General features: G+C 47.0%; 2 protein-coding genes across 13 annotated transcripts in view; both read right to left on the bottom strand.

Annotated features, from left to right (window-relative positions):
• The window catches only part of Limd2 (LIM domain containing 2), a 2,950-nt gene extending 2,272 nt beyond the window's left edge, over positions 1-678 (bottom strand). The window contains exon 1 of one of the 4 annotated variants that reach the window (XM_017801508.2): positions 335-678. The gene's annotated coding sequence lies outside the window, so the exon portion shown is untranslated. The other 3 variants (XM_017801509.2, XM_017801507.2, XM_029570153.1) reach the window with 3 other exon arrangements.
• A 2,412-nt stretch (positions 679-3,090) lies between these two features.
• Strada (STE20 related adaptor alpha) overlaps positions 3,091-18,318 on the bottom strand; it is a 36,416-nt gene continuing 21,188 nt past the window's right edge. For all 9 annotated transcript variants that reach the window (XM_008846591.3, XM_029570148.1, XM_008846592.3 and 6 more), the window contains 9 exons: positions 15,042-15,144; positions 14,367-14,488; positions 11,584-11,692; positions 11,358-11,481; positions 8,829-9,000; positions 8,200-8,304; positions 4,694-4,935; positions 4,167-4,209; positions 3,091-3,938 (listed from right to left, as the gene is read on the bottom strand). In XM_008846591.3, the coding sequence (XP_008844813.1) occupies positions 3,786-3,938; positions 4,167-4,209; positions 4,694-4,935; positions 8,200-8,304; positions 8,829-9,000; positions 11,358-11,481; positions 11,584-11,692; positions 14,367-14,488; positions 15,042-15,144 (1,173 nt within the window). In that variant the 3' untranslated portion in view covers positions 3,091-3,785. The remainder of the gene's footprint in view (positions 3,939-4,166; positions 4,210-4,693; positions 4,936-8,199; positions 8,305-8,828; positions 9,001-11,357; positions 11,482-11,583; positions 11,693-14,366; positions 14,489-15,041; positions 15,145-18,318) is intronic.

The raw sequence follows: 18,318 nt of genomic DNA, 5'->3' as shown, positions 1-18,318 counted from the left end.
TCCTCGCCGCACCCCCCCCCCTTTTGTCTGTACCCCGCGCCGACCCTGGGTCGCCTTCGCGCCCCACTCCCTACAGCTCTGGGTCCCCGGCTGCCGCGCGCAGGCAAGAGACCGAAGCTTGCGGGCCGCACCGCATCCCTCGGGAGGGGACAAGTTCAGGCTGCGATCACGACGTGGGCACTCTCGGCGCCGCCCCGGGCTTTTGCGGCCCCGGTGTGCCCGGTTGGCCGTTGTAGACCCGAGTACTATCAGCACCGCCCCTGCCTCGCGCCCTGAGGACGGTCCAGCCTGGGAGGACCCCGGAAGCAGGCGCCCTCCTAGCGGGCTCCCGCACCCTCTCGCGCGCAGAATCCTGCGGAGGAAGATGGAGGTTCCAAGCCCTGCTGCTAGGCCGAGGTGGGCCGCTTTGCCGTGGAGCCAGCCATCCAGGAGGGGTGTGACAGGTCCACGACCCTAGAAAATCTGCAGCCGTGTAAACGTCGGCCAGGGAGGAAGATGCCCTGGGTTTCCCAAAGCACCCACCCCTCCCACGCCGGGCATCCTGTAGGGTTTCTGTGGCTGGGTTTTATGGGATTACTAACTCTTGGCCCTAGCCTGAGCCGAGGTCATGACCTCAGCGAAAGTATTGCCATCCCTTCAGCAAGCATACCGATCTACTCCACACAAGGGCGCAAAGAGGCCTTTAGACCTGGCGGGTATGTTCCAGCAATAAAGTACAGCAAAACCACTCCCTGCTGCTCTACCCCAGCCCACTCGTGGGGAGGACAGTCTTAGCCATGCTGGAGGCTTCTAGGCAGAGACCTCTGGGACATAAACCTCTGCTGGAGGTGGGGTTTGGGGTGGGGGCAGCATGGCTTTGCCTGAAACCTGGCTAGAGGCTGTTTCACGAAGCACAGCCCTTAAGTGACATATTCCCACACCGTGGCAGGAATAGACTAGCGGCTCCAACGTGGGCCCACACACGTGTCAGGGAACAGAACAGGAGGAGCAGGGATGCAGCAGGCTGCATCGCCCCCCCCCTCCACCCCCGCTTCCCTGGCTGCTCGCTGCACCCACGCTATGCCTCACTTTTCTCCCTCAGCCCATTCTAGACGATGTTTTGCCTGCACTGAGGTTCAGTCGCCGACTTCCAGATGGGTGTTCCTCCACAACTACGTGTGGCTCTGGGGACATTGTTCACACCTGTCATCAGATTCTCCAAAGAGGCTACTAGGCTCGAGGGTCACAGGACATGGACTGGTAGCCAGTCCTCCTGGGGACTGAGCTGCAGGGAGCTACCATAGTCAGCAGTTTGGGTGAGATGAGCAGACTGCAAGGAAGAAGGCAATCTGGAAGGAAAGCAAACAGCTAGGCTGAGGGCTCAGGCCTGTAAGCTCAGCATCCCCGAGTTTGAGGCCGCCTGGGCTGCACACACAGACCTGTCTCTCACACACAGAAAAACAAAAAGACTAAAATGTGTTAAGCCGAGTGTGTTGGTACACACCTGTAGTCCTAGCTACTTGGAAGGCAGTAGGAAAGAGGATTGCTTTTGTCCAGTTCAACCAACTTGGGGAACATAGAAATACCTCTCCATCCACCTTTTTCTTTTTGGTCTTTTATGAGACAGGGTCTCTCCGTAGCCCCAGCTGGCCTAGACTCACTATGTAGACCAGGCTGGCCTTGAACTCACAGATCGGCCTGCCTCTGCCTCCTGAGTGCTGGGACAAAAGGCCTAAAGGCGTGTGCCATCCCGCCTGGCTTACCTTTTTTTTTTTTTTTTTTTTTTTTTAAAGGAATTTAAAATGTAAGCCTCTAAGAAAAAAGTTTAAATCCCCTGTCATGGAGGTATGCTGGGGGTATGCTTTGTCATATGGGGAGCCTAGGCATCCATCTCTAGCACCTCTCAACCTAGCCCAACTCATTTTTTTCTTTAAATGGATATTTTTTTTCTTTTAGTCAGGTTCTTGAGGCCACATTTGCCTCAAGCTGACTATAGAGCTGAGATGATGTTCTATTTCTGATCTTGCCTCTACCTCCCTGGGTTTATAGGCATGCACCAGTCACCACACCCAGTATATGCAGTGCTGGGGAGCGTGAGCAAGGAAAGCAAGGGAATAACTCTAACCTTGGTTTCTGAGTTCCTGTGGATGTCCACATGCATGCACAGCCCTGCCTTAGCACTTTATGCCTTGCTGGGCCCCAGGGTGAGGCTCTCGGCTAAGGCACTTCAAATGTCAATTTAAGGAAGTACACCCCCCTCCCCCTTCCTGGGGCTGCTTAGACCATCAGATGCCTTCACTTTCCATTTTCTTAGAAATTTTAACAGTTGAGACTTGGAATGTAGCTCACTTGACAGAGTGCTTGCCTGGCATGCATGAAGCCCTGGGTTCAATCCCAGATCCCCAGTGCTGGGTTCTAAGGTTACATGCTTGTTTGTTGGGTATTAGAACAGGTGATAAGGAGATAACCACATCAGGTTACAAGACAAAACCTTCTACTCTATGCTACCCAAAGCAAAGATCTCTTATCCAAACCCCTAGAGGTCCAGAGGTAGTCCTGGCTGCTCTCCAGCAACCCTTTCCAGCTAATTTTGCCATAGGTAAAATTTAATACAGTTTTGAAATTTTAGATAATTAAGTGACCATCTATAATTGGTGGAGAGATGGCTCAGTGATTTAAGAGCATGTACTGCTCTTGCAGAGGAGCTGAGTTTGGTTCCCAGCACCCATGCTGGGCAGCTCACAATTACGTGTAACTTTAGTTCCAGAGCGTTTGATGCCCTCTTCTGGCCTCCATGGGCACCAGCACTCATGTACATATCCCCCACATATACTTTTTTTTAAAAAAAAACATGTCCATCTATGTGGGTTTTAAAAAGAAAAGGGTGTATCTGTTGATCAAAGTCACTGCTAGGCCTCCACAAGCACTTAGCCCATTTTGGTAGCAGACCCTGAACATGGTGACTTGTACCTGAGCTGGTCTAGCTATTCTTGGAGACACAAACACTAGAAAGAGCCTGCAGCCTCTGTATACATGTAAACACTGGTGCTATTCCCCAGCATACTCTGAACATTTTAATTTCTTCTGACAAGGAAACTCATACAACGTAAGGACTTAAGCCCTCACATGAGGCAAGACATTTATGGCCCTTGGAGGAGGCACCAAGGCAGCAGCTGGCAGGAGGCATTAGGAAGGATTCTTGGGAAAGGAATGTACTATAACAGATGACCTAAGAGATGGCTTCAGATGTCAGGGCCCAAGAGATGGGAGGGATGAAGATGGCCAGCCCCAGCCTTGACTTGGTGCTTAAAAAGATAGAAATATCCTTCCTTTCAATTATTAGGGTGATACCTGAGGGCAAGGGGTCAGGGTAGGGGCAGGCTGTTTATGACTTGCCCCTTTATGGCCCTGCAGGATCTGAGAGCAGAGAAAGTGAATAAAATTAGGCTGGCAGGAGAGCAGGCAGTGGGAAGAGCAGGTGATAGTTCCCCGGGTCCTGAGTTAAACTCTGGCCTTGGACTTCAGCCCTGGGGCCAGAGCAGCATCTCTGCCTTCTAAGGAGGTTCTCTGCGCTCACAGAACAGGATGTCAGCTTTCTGGCCCCTCCAAATCCCTGATGATTGGGATTCCCTGTGTCTCAAAAGCCAGTGAAGTCTGTCCCAGAATGTCCTTCCAAGCAGCCAGTAGCCAGCTCTGCTGGCAGCATGTCCTTTCTACTCAGTCTGCACCCAGAAGCAGGTGCTGGCCCTCAGGAAAGGTCTCTGGGGTCCACATGCCGTGGGCTAGAGAATGCAGTCTGCAGAGACTCAGAACTCCCAATCATCCACCTCCAGCTCTTCTAGGTTTGTCACCAGGCCGAAGATTCCACTGTGATCCTGAGACTGGTTGCCCTCAAAAGTGGTGATGGGGGTGACAGGACGAAGTAACTCAGGCAAAGCCTCTGAAGCACGTCGCTTGATCTGAGGAAAAAACAGAGTTGGATGACGGAGCTTATGACTCAGGTCCCAAGGCCCCACGGGACCATCTATCACCAGGCCCTGGTTCCTGCCTCATGGTGTCCTGGAGTCAAAAGATGGCAAGAAGCAGCAGAGCCTCTCAGGGCTTTGGAAACCAGTCATTTTTCTAGCTAAGGTGGTTAGGGGTAGTTAGAGCCACAGGCAGGGAGCCCAAGGGGGAGTGCCACATACCTGCTTAAAGAAGGAGTGGTTCAGGAGGGTGCTGGCACTTGGCCTGGAGAGAAAGGGGGAGAGATGCACATCACCACTAGGCTCAAATCTTGCCACTCACCCTGTCCCTCACACCCTCAACTTCTTTCCTGAGCTCACCCAAGAAATAATCACCCAGCTGGGTGTGGTGACCCATGCCTTTAATCCCCAAACTTAGAAGGCAAAGGCAAGCGGATCTCTGTGAGATCGAGGCCAGCCAGGGCTCCATACTGAGTTCCAGGACAGCTGTGGCTACAGGGAGACCCTGTCTCAAAAAGACCAAATAAAATAAAATAAAATAAAATTAAATAAATAAAAGAATGAAAGCAATAATAGCCCAAATTGCTTAACAAGAATGGCTTAACAAGAAGCAGATTCCTCTTGCTGTGGTGTCACACACATTCCTCTGGGAACCCAAATCTCTACTTGAGTGGCACCTTCTCGAATGCTGGCCCCAACTCCCCAGCTCCTCTGCTACCCTGAAGCTCAACCCCTGCCCAGTACAATACCTTGCATCAGGATTGCGCTGAAGGCACTGCTCCACAAAATGGTGGAAGTGGGGGGAGAAGGTTCGATGGTAGGGATGGGAGGGTGAGTCACCGTTGGAAGGCCGGAGGCTGCCAGTGGCCAGGCTCTCACTGAGGCAAGGGTTGGCAACAGAACGTGAGGGACTCATGCTCAGTTCCTCAGCTGGGATGGTGCTGGTATCCAACAGGCAGGGCACTGTACCGTTCAATTTCTCTAACAGCATCTGGGAAGACAGAGCCAGGGTCTGAGTTGGTGGGGCCCTGCAACGCCAAGAATCTCCTTACAAATACACTCCATAAACAAATGAGTTATTTGGGGAATAAAGATGGAAGTTGATTAAGCGTGAATTTTCCAAAGGAACATTGGCCACTGGTTCAGTGGTAATGGGGGACTTAAAAAGGAGGGGCTGCAGGTACCCTTCACTACAGCTGGACAGAAGGATAGGAGTTCCTCTCCCTCTTTCAAGGCACTGAATTCCTTTAACTGTAGAGCCCTCACTCTAGGGTCTAGGCAATAGCCAAGTAACCCTCTTTGAAGTCCAGCTCCACTTTGCTAGGCCCAGATAGGCCCAGGTGGGTCCAGTGGAGTCCACAATGCACCTTGGTAATGCCCATACCCTGGGGTGATAGGCAGCTGCACTCCATAGAGTGCCCAGGGGCAGGCTAGGTTTGGGCAGCTTTCCCAAAGTCCTCAAACTTGACACATGCAAAAACAGCCCCAGCCCCACCTTGAGTCCTTGTAAGTATCCTCATGAACAATCCAAACCAGAACCTGGAAATGTCTCTAGGACTGTGCTAATGTGATAGCCCCTGGCCACATGTGACTGAGTTAGCCTTAAAATTCAGTGGCAACTTTTAAATGCTCAATATAACAAGTGGCTAGTGGCTCCCTTATTGTACAGTGTCAGGACAGACATTTCTATCACTGCAGAAAAGTTTTTATTGGTTAGTGCTATTTCTAGATCTGAACCTAAAAAATATTCACACTAAATAGCCATCTAATTCTTTCCAAAGCATCACCTGTTTCTTGAATTTTTTTTCTTTTTATTTTATGTGTATGAGTGTATTGCCTGCATGTATGTGAGTGCACCCATGTCATGCAATGCCATGGAGGTCAAAAGAGGGCTTCGGATTCCCCTGGAACTGGAATTAAGGACAGTTTGTAGCTGCCATGTGGGTGCTGGGAATTAAACTCGGGTCCTCTGCAAAAGCAGTCAGTGCTCTTAACTGCTGAGCCATCTCTCCAGCCCTGAATTATTTTTTCTTATACATTTCTGACCCCTAGGCTCCCACACCCTCCTGATTATTCTAGCAGATATAATCCATCTGGATGGATTAGAATCACCTTTCTAAGAGAAAAATAGAAACTCTGTTATCATCACTGCTCTGCTTACATCCTTAGCACTTTTCCACATTCTTTGGAACAGGAGACAAACGCTCAAGGGTAAGTGGCATGCACGGGAAGCACTTGCTTCCTTCTCCAGCCTTCTCACCCAGCAGCCCCCATGCACCTGTATCCCAGCATTTTGTGTGGCATGCCCCACATCTTGTTCTTTCTTAGCTCCAGGTCTTAAAGGGCCAGCTGTGTATGTGTGTGTGTGTGTGTGTGTGTGTGTGTGTGTGTATGTGTGTGTGTTGAAGGCTGGACCCAGGGCTTTGAATATCCTCTAAGCTAATATACCTTGTCCATGAGTTGGCCTCTGTTCCCGCTCTTCACATGGCTAACTACTATTTCTGCTGTTTGCTTCCTGAGTGCTGGTGCTAAAGGTATATGCCACCATGCCCTGCCCTGCTATAGTTTTTAAGACTAGACCAAGGGCTGGAGAGATGGCTCAGCAGTTAAGAGTACCTGATGCTCTTGCACCAGGATCCGAGTTTGGTTCCCATCACCCATGTCAGGTGGCTACAACCACCGTGACTCCAATTCCAGGGGATCTTATGCTCCTTTCTGGCCTCTGTAGGTACCCATACTCATGTGATACAACAGAAACTCATAATAAAAAGTAAAAGGCTTAAAAAAAAAAAAAAAAAGGCTAGGCTAGATCAAGTAGTGTCCCCTCCCAGAAGTTTCCCAGGCCCCTGCTCTAGATGGCTCACTTGGCCTTCTCTAGCTGTAACCTGTGCCTATAGGGCAAGCAATCTGTAAACTGGAGGAAGAGGCTAGCTCAGGGCCTGTGCATGCTTCCTCCTGGTTAAAGACCTTGCGGTAGGTACCTGGGACCCAGGTAATACCTGCCCATACAACCCAACTCCACTTCCTGGGTGTGATGAGGCCTGTACAAGTCTCCTTCCTGAGTCTATCCACCTCAGAGGAGACTGTGCCACTGGCCGTGTACTTGTAGGCATGAGGGTGGCCAAAGGGCAGGCAGGTGTGAGGGCACCAACAGAAGCTGAACTTGTAGAAAGCAGGTTCTAAAAATGTGGCACGAAACCCTGAGGATATCTGAGTATTTGAAGTAAGAATCTAATCTTCAAGCCGGGTATGGTGGCACATACCTATAGTCCCAGCACTTGGGAGGCAGAGGCAGGCAGATCTCTGTGAGTTCAAGGCCAGCCTGGTCTACATAGGCAAAGCATAAATAAATAAATAAATAAATAAATAAATAAATAAATAAATAAATAAAAATAATCCAATCTTCACTGGGTGTGGTGGCACACGCCTTTAATCTCAGTAGAGACAGAGGCAGAGGCAGACAGATCCTATGAATTCAAGCCAGCCTGGTCTACATATTGAGTTCCAGGTCAGTTGGGGCTACTGGAAGACCCTTGTCTCAAAAAAAGATTGAAAAAAAAAAAAAAGAATCCAACCTTCTAGGTATACTTACTAAGGAAGGAAGATAGATGATATCTGATGAAATTTTAAGAATTGGTTAGCTTAGCTAGGCATGATAATACATGCCTATAATCCCAGCACTTGGGAAGCTGAGGTGGGAGAACTGCTATAAATTCAAGGCTAGCCTTAACTATAGAAAGAGACTATTTCAACCCCCCCCCAAAAAAAAGGGGTCAGCAAGATGGCTTAGTAGGTAAAGGCACTTGCTGCCAAGCCTGATAACATGATCTGAGTTCAATCCCTGGGACCCACATGGTGGAATGGAGAACCAGCTCCCACAAGTTGTCCTCTAATTCCCACACATTCACCTTGGTACACCCCTATACACAAAAATACACAAATCATGTAATTAACAACAAAACAAAAACCCAATAAAACTGGTTAGCTTGGCCTATCCACTTTCCATAGGCATATGGTATAGGCGTCTCCATTCACACTGCTGCGCTTACCCAACTCCCTGGGTTGGGCTTCTTGACCACAGCATTCATCTCCAGAGAAGGGAACAAAGAATTACACAAGCACCCCTCCACCAAGGGCATGGGGACTTCTTAAAGAAAAAGCACGTCTTTGATGTTCATGACCTTAGTGTCTCTGAGTGTGGTAGGAAGAGCACTTGTGGAAGGCAGGCAAGGGAATCACTGGATTATAGGCTCACCTGGGTAGCAGGCATATCCTTAAAGGGGACATGGCCATTGGCCAGTTCACAGGCTGTGATTCCCACGCTGTAGATATCAGACTTGGCATCATAACCCTGAAGATTCTAAGTCAGGAGAAAAAAGCCACAGATGACTCCATTCGCAGCCCTGGTCTTTGTTTAGAAAAAGAAGGAACAAAAACTGAGGAGGAAAAGAATGCCTGCCCACAATCAGGACTAGATGTTAGCAACTCTCTCCTTCCTGCTGAAGGGTAACTGCTATTTGACAAGCAACGAATGCTTGGTGCTGCTATCTAATAAGCAGGGAGGCATGCTGGGTGCCTACTCAGCACAGGGATCTAGAGAAAACCAAGTACTTCTAGAATGCTTTCTATCCATAGGGTAGGAAGGATCCTTGAAGGAGATACAGTAGTGTCAAGTACAGTTTGGGAAGCCACAGGTTCACAGTGGGCAGCCAATGTCCATGCTGAGGGTGCCAAGACACACCTGGCCAACAGGGACCTCTCCCTCTGGAGTCCTCTTATTCTACTCAGAAACAGGGAGTGCCCCAACCCAGTAAATTCCTGTGTGCCCTTGGGAAATTATGAGTTGGTGGGAGACAGGGGCTCTTTGGGGCCCAGGACACAGACCTGCTGGAGGACTTCTGGGCTGAGCCAAGGCAGAACCTTGATACTGTACTTGGGGAAATCATGGACCACACGCTGCCGCTGCCCATGGCTGATCATGCTGAGGTTGCTGCGTAAACCAGACAGGTAGACTTTTCCATCCATGGAGACCAGAATGTGGCTAGCTTTGACACTCCTGGGGGAGGTAAGAAGGGGGTTATGGACAGGAGATGCCCCTTACACTAAAACCTCCAGTCTTTACACACTAGATCTGGCCAGCTCTCTCCCAAATGTATGATATGCATATATGTGCATCTTATACATATATAAACATTTGTTATGGAAAATTCTAAACCACAAATGAGAAAATAACACAGGCCCATTCATGTACCATTAATTTTTCTTTTGAGACAGGGTCTCACTATGTAGCCTTAGCTGGCCTATAATTTACTATGTAGACTGGGCTGGCCTGAAACTCATAGAGATCCACTTGCCAAGTGCTGGTATTAAAGGTGTGCACCACTATGCCCCAGCTGTATGAATATAGATCCAAGAGAATAAATCTACCCGACATGGTGGAACATACCTTTAATTCTAGCAGGTGGATCTCTGTGAGATCAAAGCCAGTCTGATCTACATAGCAAGTTCCAGGCCAGCTGAGGTTACAGGGAGACCCTGACTCAAAAAGACCAGAAAAAAACAAAAAACAGCTTTGCTGATATCACCAAGAGAATAAATCTAAGTTATAGTTTTATCTTCTACTTACAATTATAACATCCTATTTACCATTGTTAGTTTACATAATATATTTAAATATTTACAAAAATGAAACTAAGAAGACTACATGAAAAATAGATTAATTAAAAAAAAAACAACTTACAGCTGGGGGGGATCGTGCACGCCTTTAATCCCAGCACTCAGGAGGCAGAGGCAGATGGATCTCTGTGAGTTCAAGGCCAGCCTGGTCTACATAATGAGTTGTCAGCTGGGGCTATAGGAGACCATTTCAAAAAGTCAAAAACAGGCTGGAGAGTTGGCTCAGCAGTTAAGAACACTGACTGTTCTTGCAGAAGACCCAAGTTTGAATCCCAGCACCCACATGGCAGCTAACAACTGTCCATAACTCCAGTTCCAGGGGATCTGATGAGTTCTCCTTTATGCTCCCTTCCCCTGTCCTCCATCCCTCCCGTTTTCCTTCCCCTCCTGTCCCTTCCCTATTTTGAGATAGTCTCACTATGTGCCCCAGGCTGGGCTAGCCAGGAACATGTCACCTCCTTGCTTCAGCCTCCCAGCTTTGGGATGATAGGTCATATCCAGCCAACTATTGCTTCTATAAATTTTCTTTTTTTGAGAAAAAAAGAACTGCAACTCATTATGTAGCCCAGACTGGCCCCAAACTCTTGGTCCTCTGGCCTCTGTCTCTCTTACAGTCATGTACCACCATGGCAGGCCTACAATGCTTTTTTATTTATTTATTTATTTATTTTTGTCTTTTTGAGACAGGATCTCCCTGCAGCCCCAGCTGTCCTGGAATTCACTATGTAGACCAGGCTGGCCTTGAACTCACAGAGATCCACCTGCCTCTGCCTCCCGAGTGCTGGGATTAAAGGCATGCACCACCACACCCAGCTTATAATGCTTTTAATCTGCATCTTTTACTCGCATTCTGGGACAGGGTACCATTATCTTGTACACACTTTAAATTTACCTAATGGTTTCATGTTGTTTTCTCAGTGCTGTTTGCAAGACTTCTCCTTGTTGCTATCTGTATTCATCTAACCCTTGCTTCTAATGGCCACCTCTAGTCCAGCGATCTCAAGATGCATCTACATAATATTAAATATGAGTAGAGAGTTGAGAGCACACAGGTCCCCTATTGGGCCTGAGAAGAGGTTTCTTTGGGGCATAGGCCCACAGCCTCTTGACAGTCCTGGTTCCATGTCCCTGGACTGGCTGCATCAGGGCATCTTCCACTGTGTGGACAGGAGGCTCTGCATCTTCACACACTGAGCCTCCCCCAGTCTTCTAGCCACTGCCAGTTATGCGACAATGTGACATCTTATCTTCATTTGCTTTCTTGACAGCTAGGGTTGAGTGTCTGTTCCTGTAATTGCTGGCGTTTAGTTACTCTGCTATAAACCTTATCCCTTGTCCATTTCCTATTATTTTGATGGCCTTTTCTAATCTGTATGTTTAGATAAAGCTAACATCTTCATTATTATTATTATTAATTTTATGTGTATGAATGTAATACCTGCATGTAGGTGGGTGCATCCATGTCGTACAATGCCTGCAGAGTCAGGAGAGGGCAGATTCCCTGGAACTGGAGTTATGGACAGTTGTCAGCTGCCATGTGGGAGCTGGTTTGAACCCTGGTCCTCTGCAAGAGCAGCCAGTACTCTTAACCACTGAACTATCTCTCCAGCCCTGTTAACACCTTTTTTAAACTTTGGCTTCATTAACTCTGTCAAACTTTATCTCTTTCTCTAAGGATTCAATGTCATTAGATACTGGCTCTTACTAAATAAGGGTTAAAGTAGCTTATGAATATACCTGTGCACATAGCCCATGTGGTGGATGTAATCCAAGGCCTTTAGCACCCCCTGCAGGATATATGCAATCGCCAGTTCACTCATGCCATCCATGAAGTGTGTGCCGATGAGATCCTTTGCAGAACCTGAAGGAAAGGGTGCGGAGGGTAAAAGAAAAGGAAAACAGCACAGACGGAATCTGCCAACTGTTCTTAGAACCCTTTCTACCAGAAACCCTTCCCACTCACCATATGCCATGAATGATGTGACAACCCACAGCTCATTGTCTGCGATAAAGGTGGCTCGATATGGCACTATGTTGGGATGACTGAAGAGTTTAGAGACATGAAGCTCCCCCTGAAAGCCACAGCAAAGCTCAAGTCAGAATCGAGTGCACTGAAGAATGACATCTGTGCTGGATAGTTTTAGTGTCAACTTGACACACCTGGGTTGAGGGAGCCTCAATTGGGGAATTGCTTCCATTGGACTGGCCTGTGGCCATGACTGTGGGGCATTTTCTTGATTGTTGAGTAATGTGAGAGGGCCCAGCCCACTGTGGTGGGTGCCACCCCTGGGCAGGTGACCTTGTGTTGGATAAGAGAGCAGGCTGAGCAGGGGCCAGGGGAGCAAGCCAGTAAGCAGCATTCCTCCATGGCCTGTGCTCCAGCTCCTGCCTCCAAGTTCCTGCCCTGAGTTCCTACCTTGGGCTCCCTGAAGAACTGTAACCTGGGAGATGTAAGCTGAATAAACCTTTTCCTCCCCAAGTTGGTACTGGTTAGAGTGTTTTGTCACAGCAATGGAGAGACAAACTAGGACAACATCCAACATGAAGGTGGCAATGAATAAATAACAGGGCAACCTAGTTCTTTCTGGGTACTCTTCTCAGAGTCCCAGGAGCAGCCCAAGTGGGTCCTTCCAACAAGAGAAACCAGGGCCTGCTATTCCTGCAGAAAAGCCAGCCTGATGTATCCTCTTGTGCATTTAGGTGGCCAGCCACCAAACTTCAAGAACCTCCAGAAACAACCCCTCACCACATAGGGGCAACTGCTGTCAACACAGTGAGGATCAGCGCCTCAGAGATGACAAAATGCTGACAGAAGGCTCAGGGAATAATTAGCTTAACTCAACTTAAGGTACAGACCTCTGCTTTAAGACATGAACACAGTCTTAGCACTTGGGAGACTGAGAGAAAAAGAACATTTGAGCCAGGCTGAGTAACATAGTGGATACAGTCTCAAAAACAAATAAAAAGCTGGGCACAGTGGCACACACCTTTAATCTCAGCACTCGGGAAGCAGAGGCAGGTACATCTCTGTGAGATCAAGGCCAGCCTGGTCTCCATAGCAAGTCCAGGCAACTGGCGCTATAGAGAAATCATGTCTTAAAAAGACAAAAGGGGGGGGCCTGGAGAGATGGCTCCGCAGTTAAGAGCACTAACTGCTCTTGTAGAGGACTGGGGTTTGATTCCCCACACCCTAATGGCAGCTACAAACCATCCGTTAGTTAACTCCAGTTCCAGGGACTCCGAAGCCCTCTTCTGACCTACCTCTGCAGGCACTGCACAGCAAGAGTGCACTTATACATGCAGACAATACACTCATACACATGAAATAAAAATAATAACATATTTTAAAAAAACAAATACACATATACATAAAATAATTTTTAAAAAGATGAAAGAAGCAAAAATATTTTCCCACTATAACTCAAAGGGTAATAGTTGACGAATAAATGACAAATGTGAAACATCAGGAGACATCTTTCCAACACTTTGATTAGGAAATCCCTTCCTTAGAAGCAGGTATTAAAAAAAAACTAAGGGGGCTGAAGAAGGTGGCTCAGCAGTTAAGAGCATTGGTTGTTGTTGCAGAAGACCTGGGTTCGAATCCCAGAACCCACATGATAACAAGTCCGTAACTCCAGTTCCAAGGGATCCAACTCCCTCTTCTGACCTCCATGGGCACTGCATGATACGGATGCCCTTACATACATGTAGGCATAACACTCATATACATAAAATAAAAATAAATCAAAAAAATTTTTACTTAAAAAAAAATGCAGAAAAAAACTACAGAAGAGCCAAATGGCTCATGTCTGTTATCCCAGTGCTTGGGAAGCTGAGACAGGAGGATTGCTATGAGTTTGAGGCCAGTCTGGGCTATTATAATGAGTTCTAGGCCAGCCTGACCTACAACATGAGACCCTGTCTCAAAAAAAAAAAATAAAAACACAATGAAACACACAGAAATTCCAGATCCTGGCCTTTGTGAGTGGAACTCAGGCCAGGTGCAGTGCTTTGCCTGCTTGTTGCTGAAGAGAAAAAAATAGAACATGCATATGGTCAAATGTGTTCTAGAATAAATTGAGATTTTTTTTTTTTCTCAAATAACTAAGCTAATGGCCTTCTCCATCCTCTGCCCCATCTAGTGATGTGGAACAGATGAACTGGGACTGGTGCACTGGTAGGTGAGCAAAGTTCAGAATACTGCAGATGAAGGAGCAGGAGCTATAAACAACTGTATGAGTACACACAGTGCTGGGCCCTGCACACAAGGGACACTGGCCAAGAAAAGTCTGGCCCCAGGCAGCTCCTAGACCTGTCATTTCTCAATGTGACAAGAGGGTGATTCCTTGCTTCTTAAATGAAAACAGTCCCTCAGCAAACAGGATGCTAAGGGCCAGAAAATGGCCACTGGTGGTGCCACTTGATGAACAAGACTTCCTGGGTCTGGGTCAGGCCTCTGCTGCTCACTACTTCCTTGATTGTGGGCACATTACTTAGCCTGTCTGAATAATAATGCACTGAAAAGAAATATTTATGGAAGAGGGGATAAGTTGGGCTGAGCTGCACTACAGCCCAATCCATAGTAATAAATGCTTAAGATTCTTCATTGACATTTCCTGAGTTCTGAAAGCATAGTCCACCTTGATGTGCTGCCACAACTCTCAGAGGACTGAGGTGACAGATACCGTAAGATTACTATGGAATCAAAGGTTAACCTTCCCAGGGGGCACACTCACACTTTATTACCTGTAAGAATGTCACCATCTCATTAGAACAGGCTTCCAGGTTAATCCTTCGTACTGTCACATACTCTCCTGTTGGTTTGTACCTGGCTAGATTCACTGTCATCAAGTCCTCAAATCCTTTGCCTGAAAAGAAAGAGGGATGCCTTACACAGGACAACAGCCACAAAGATTTCTTATCTTCTAGAAAAAGGGGACTAAATTTTAACAGAAAATTCTAGTTCAAATTCTCACTATTTCATGGTTGACATTTCTTTTTTTTTCTTCTTTCTTTGTGGTCTTTTTGAGTTTTGAGGGAGTCTCCCTGTAGCTCCAGCTGGCCTAAAACTTCACTATGTAGACCAGGCTGGCCTTGAACCCACAGAGGCAGATCCACCTGCCTCTGGCTTCTGAGTGCTGGGATAAAAGGTGCCTGGCATGGCTGACATTTCTTGGATTTTCTCAGTTCCTCAGCCGACCATTCTACCTGACCAGGGCCTAGGATATCTGATGTATCCGCGAAGGAAAAATATCAAAAAAGAGCACCCCCCCACACACACCCTGAAATGGCCAAAGAAACGCAAAGATCTACAGAAGCCTGTTTTGCCAGCGAGTCCTCCCAACTGGCTGAGAAGGCTGAGGTGGGGGGGGGGGACGATGACGACACATGGGAGGGGACAGGACAGCCCCTGGATGTTACCTATGGTGGTGAGAAGCTCGTAATACCCGCCCTCCGGCAGAAAGCTACTCATGATCTCTTGTTTAGAGAAGGATGCTATTGACTCTGAGCTCGCCTCATTGGTCTAAAGAAAAAGAAAAAACAGGTTAACTGAGAAAATGGGGGTGGGATGAGACCGGGATGGAAGTGGTAACAGACCCAGGAGGAGACTGCCATCTAAACACACACCCCTATCCTGACTATGAGGCAAAGAAACAGTACCATTCTACTTGAGAAAAAAACATGGATGCTCAGTGTGGGAACCAGCACTCATGTTGAGTACCTAAGTATTGTGGTAGCTACAAATGAAGACTACAGGAACTATTCCAGTCAGCTTCCCATCTGCTGGTCCTTTCCTATCACTGACTCACTTGCTAAAATCGATGGAATTCTTAGCTGGTAAAAGATGTCTGAAGAAAGACTTATTTAGAAAAGAGAAGAGGGGAGCTAGAGAGATAGCTTATCAATTAAGAGCACTGGCTGTTCTTGCAGAGGGCCCAGGTTCGATTCCCAGCACCCACATGGTGGCTAACAACTGTCCTAACTCCAGTTCCAAAGGATCTGATGCCCTCTTCTGACCTCCACAGGCACTGCACAACACGGGTGCACTTACATACAGGCAGGCAATACACTAATACACATAAAATAAAAATAATAAAGTTTAGCTGGGTGTGGTGGCGCATGCCTTTAATCCCAGCACTTGGGAGGCAGAGGCAGGCCGAGCTCTGTGAGTTCAAGGCCAGCCTGGTCTACATAGTGAGTTCCAGGACAGCTGGGGCTACAGGGAGACCCTGTCTCAAAAAGACCAAAAATAAATAAATAAATAATAATAATAATAAAAGTTTAAAAAAAAAAAAGAGGGAGAAAGAGAAGTGCATGGTTCTCTTGAGTTTCCTGCTTCATTTAGGGTCCAACTGACTGCAAAATCCCAAACGGTCAGTCAGATCTGCAATCTTACTCTAGGGGGAATGTAACCAGAGGACACCCCAATTCCTTTAGCAAACGAAGAGCCCAGGCTTGTCATTCCTGACATTTCCAAGAAGGAGGAGAAAATAATAAGGTCAGGAAGAGTCTGCATGCTCAGCAATCTCCCGGGTGACCTGCAGCCAGGTTTCTGCCCACTCATGCTGGGAATGAACTGGAGCCCAGCCACTTAAGATGTGGACGTCACACCTCTAGCCTTTGAAGTCCTGAAGGAAGGTGGCCAGAAGCCTGAGGGTTGAAGCAAAACATAAAGCTGTCCAACAGCTCTCCTTTCAGCTGCATGGATTTGGCTTCCTTTTTCTAGATCTAAATTTATGTGTGACTTAGGGAGTCTGTATCTCTTCTTCAGATGTACCTAACTGGAATGGAGAAATCTAAGGCTAGCTCCCTATGTCATATGCTGCATTCATAAGCCTGCCATCAAGTCAGGTGTGGTGGTGCATGCCTGTACTTTTAAGTACTTGGGAAGTGGAAGGAGGAGGAGATCAGGAATTCCAGGTCAGCCTTGGCTACAGGAGATCCTGTCTCAAAAAGCCAAACAAAACAAACCTGGCTTTGAATCAGAAGAAATCTCTGCAAATGCACAAAGGGCTCTTGGCTCAGCACTAGCTAGAAGGGTAACAGTGGAGAGCGTTCTTACTTGGACAATGATGAAGACTGAGACTCTGCAGAGAAGCCCACAAAATCCATCAAGCTTGACATGTGATATTGGAATACCATACTTTTCAGAGCACATCCTTTGGTCATGTAGCCTTCTAGTCACAGGCTACATGACCAGTCACAGGCTACATGGCCAACCAACTTGATGAGAAAACGATGGATGACAAATGGTCATGCCATTTACACTCACATTATCAATGTCTGTGTTCTTTTTTAAACTTTTTAATTAATTAATTACTATTGTACATATGATGTTCGTGTATGGTTAGCATGCCATAAGTGGATGTGGAGGTCAGGGGACAAGCCTGGAGTTGGTCCTTCCCTCCTACCTTTATATGGTTCCAGGAATCAAACATAGGTGGCTGGGCATGCACAGAAAGCGCCTTTACCCTTTACCTACTGAACCATTTCTCTGGCCCCCTTGAATGTATTCTTGCTCTCCATAAAATCAGTGTCATCAGTGTGCAGCCAGGCTAGTGGGTGTTCTGGCCTGAGTGTCCAGATGGCTCGATCCTTGTCTACCTCCCTGATCTCATCCCTCACCACTCTCCCTGGACCAGCTGTGCTTCCCCACACAAACAAGTATGCTCCAAGCTTAGTAAACTGTACTAATCATCTCTTTGTTGTGAACACTCTGCTACTATTTCTGTCCCTTCCATTTTAACTTTTGGTTTTGACAGTCTCATGTAGTCCAGGATGGCCTCAAACTCATTATGTAGCTGAGGCTAGGCTTCCAAAAGCTAAGATTACAGGTGATCTGCCCATCAGTTTCTCATTACTGTTTCTCCTTAGCCCTGAAATCTAAATATCATTTCTTCAGAGAAGGCTCTGCCCAGCAAAGCAGAGTGGGCTCCTAGTCGCTCCACTGTCACCTTGCTTTACCTTCTTCACACAAGTCACTGCTAAAGTTATCAATTTCCCATCAACTCCACTAAATGTAAACTCTCATGAGAGTCCTTGAGTGCTCATGAATGTGATTAGACAGTGATTAGAACAATACCAGCACATTTAAAAAACATCTACAAGTCATATAAGCAAAGTTTGAAACTAAGAAGTTTTCTGCCCACCATCTTGCCATTCCCATGTCCTAAGGAGGAAGTAGAGTAAATGCCAATTCCTTTGGAAATGGGGCTCAAGGTGATGGTCTACCCTGGTCACATAGCACTTTCACTAGAGCCCTGGTTCCAAGGACTCACTATAAACCAGGCTGATACCTGCAAGCAATAAAGTGGTACATTGTTTTGTTGTTGTTGTTGTTTATTTTTTTGGTCTTTTTTTTTTTGAGACAGGGTCTCCCTGTAGCTCCAACTGGCCTGGAACTTGCTATGTAGAGCAGACTGCCCTTGATCTCACAGAGATCCACCTGCCTCCTCCCAAGTGCTACAATTAAAGGCCTGTGCCACCACACCCAGACCCACTTTTTTTTTTTTAAAGCAAATAACATGGCTCCAATGAAAAGTACTGCTTTGTGTTTAAAGGCTTTCTGTCCTGTGACCTCCAAACTTCTTAAATATTCTCAAGGTTGAAAAAGAGAAGAACAATTGAGCTCTAAGATCAAAATATTTATAATATGTATTTTTATTTTATGTACTTTAAATAACTCCTGTTGAAAAAG

This window comes from Nannospalax galili, unplaced genomic scaffold (genome assembly GCF_000622305.1).
Source record: "Nannospalax galili isolate Female #2095 unplaced genomic scaffold, S.galili_v1.0 scaffold1023, whole genome shotgun sequence".
NCBI lineage: Eukaryota > Metazoa > Chordata > Mammalia > Rodentia > Spalacidae > Nannospalax > Nannospalax galili.
This window is presented reverse-complemented; position numbering and strand designations above follow the sequence as displayed.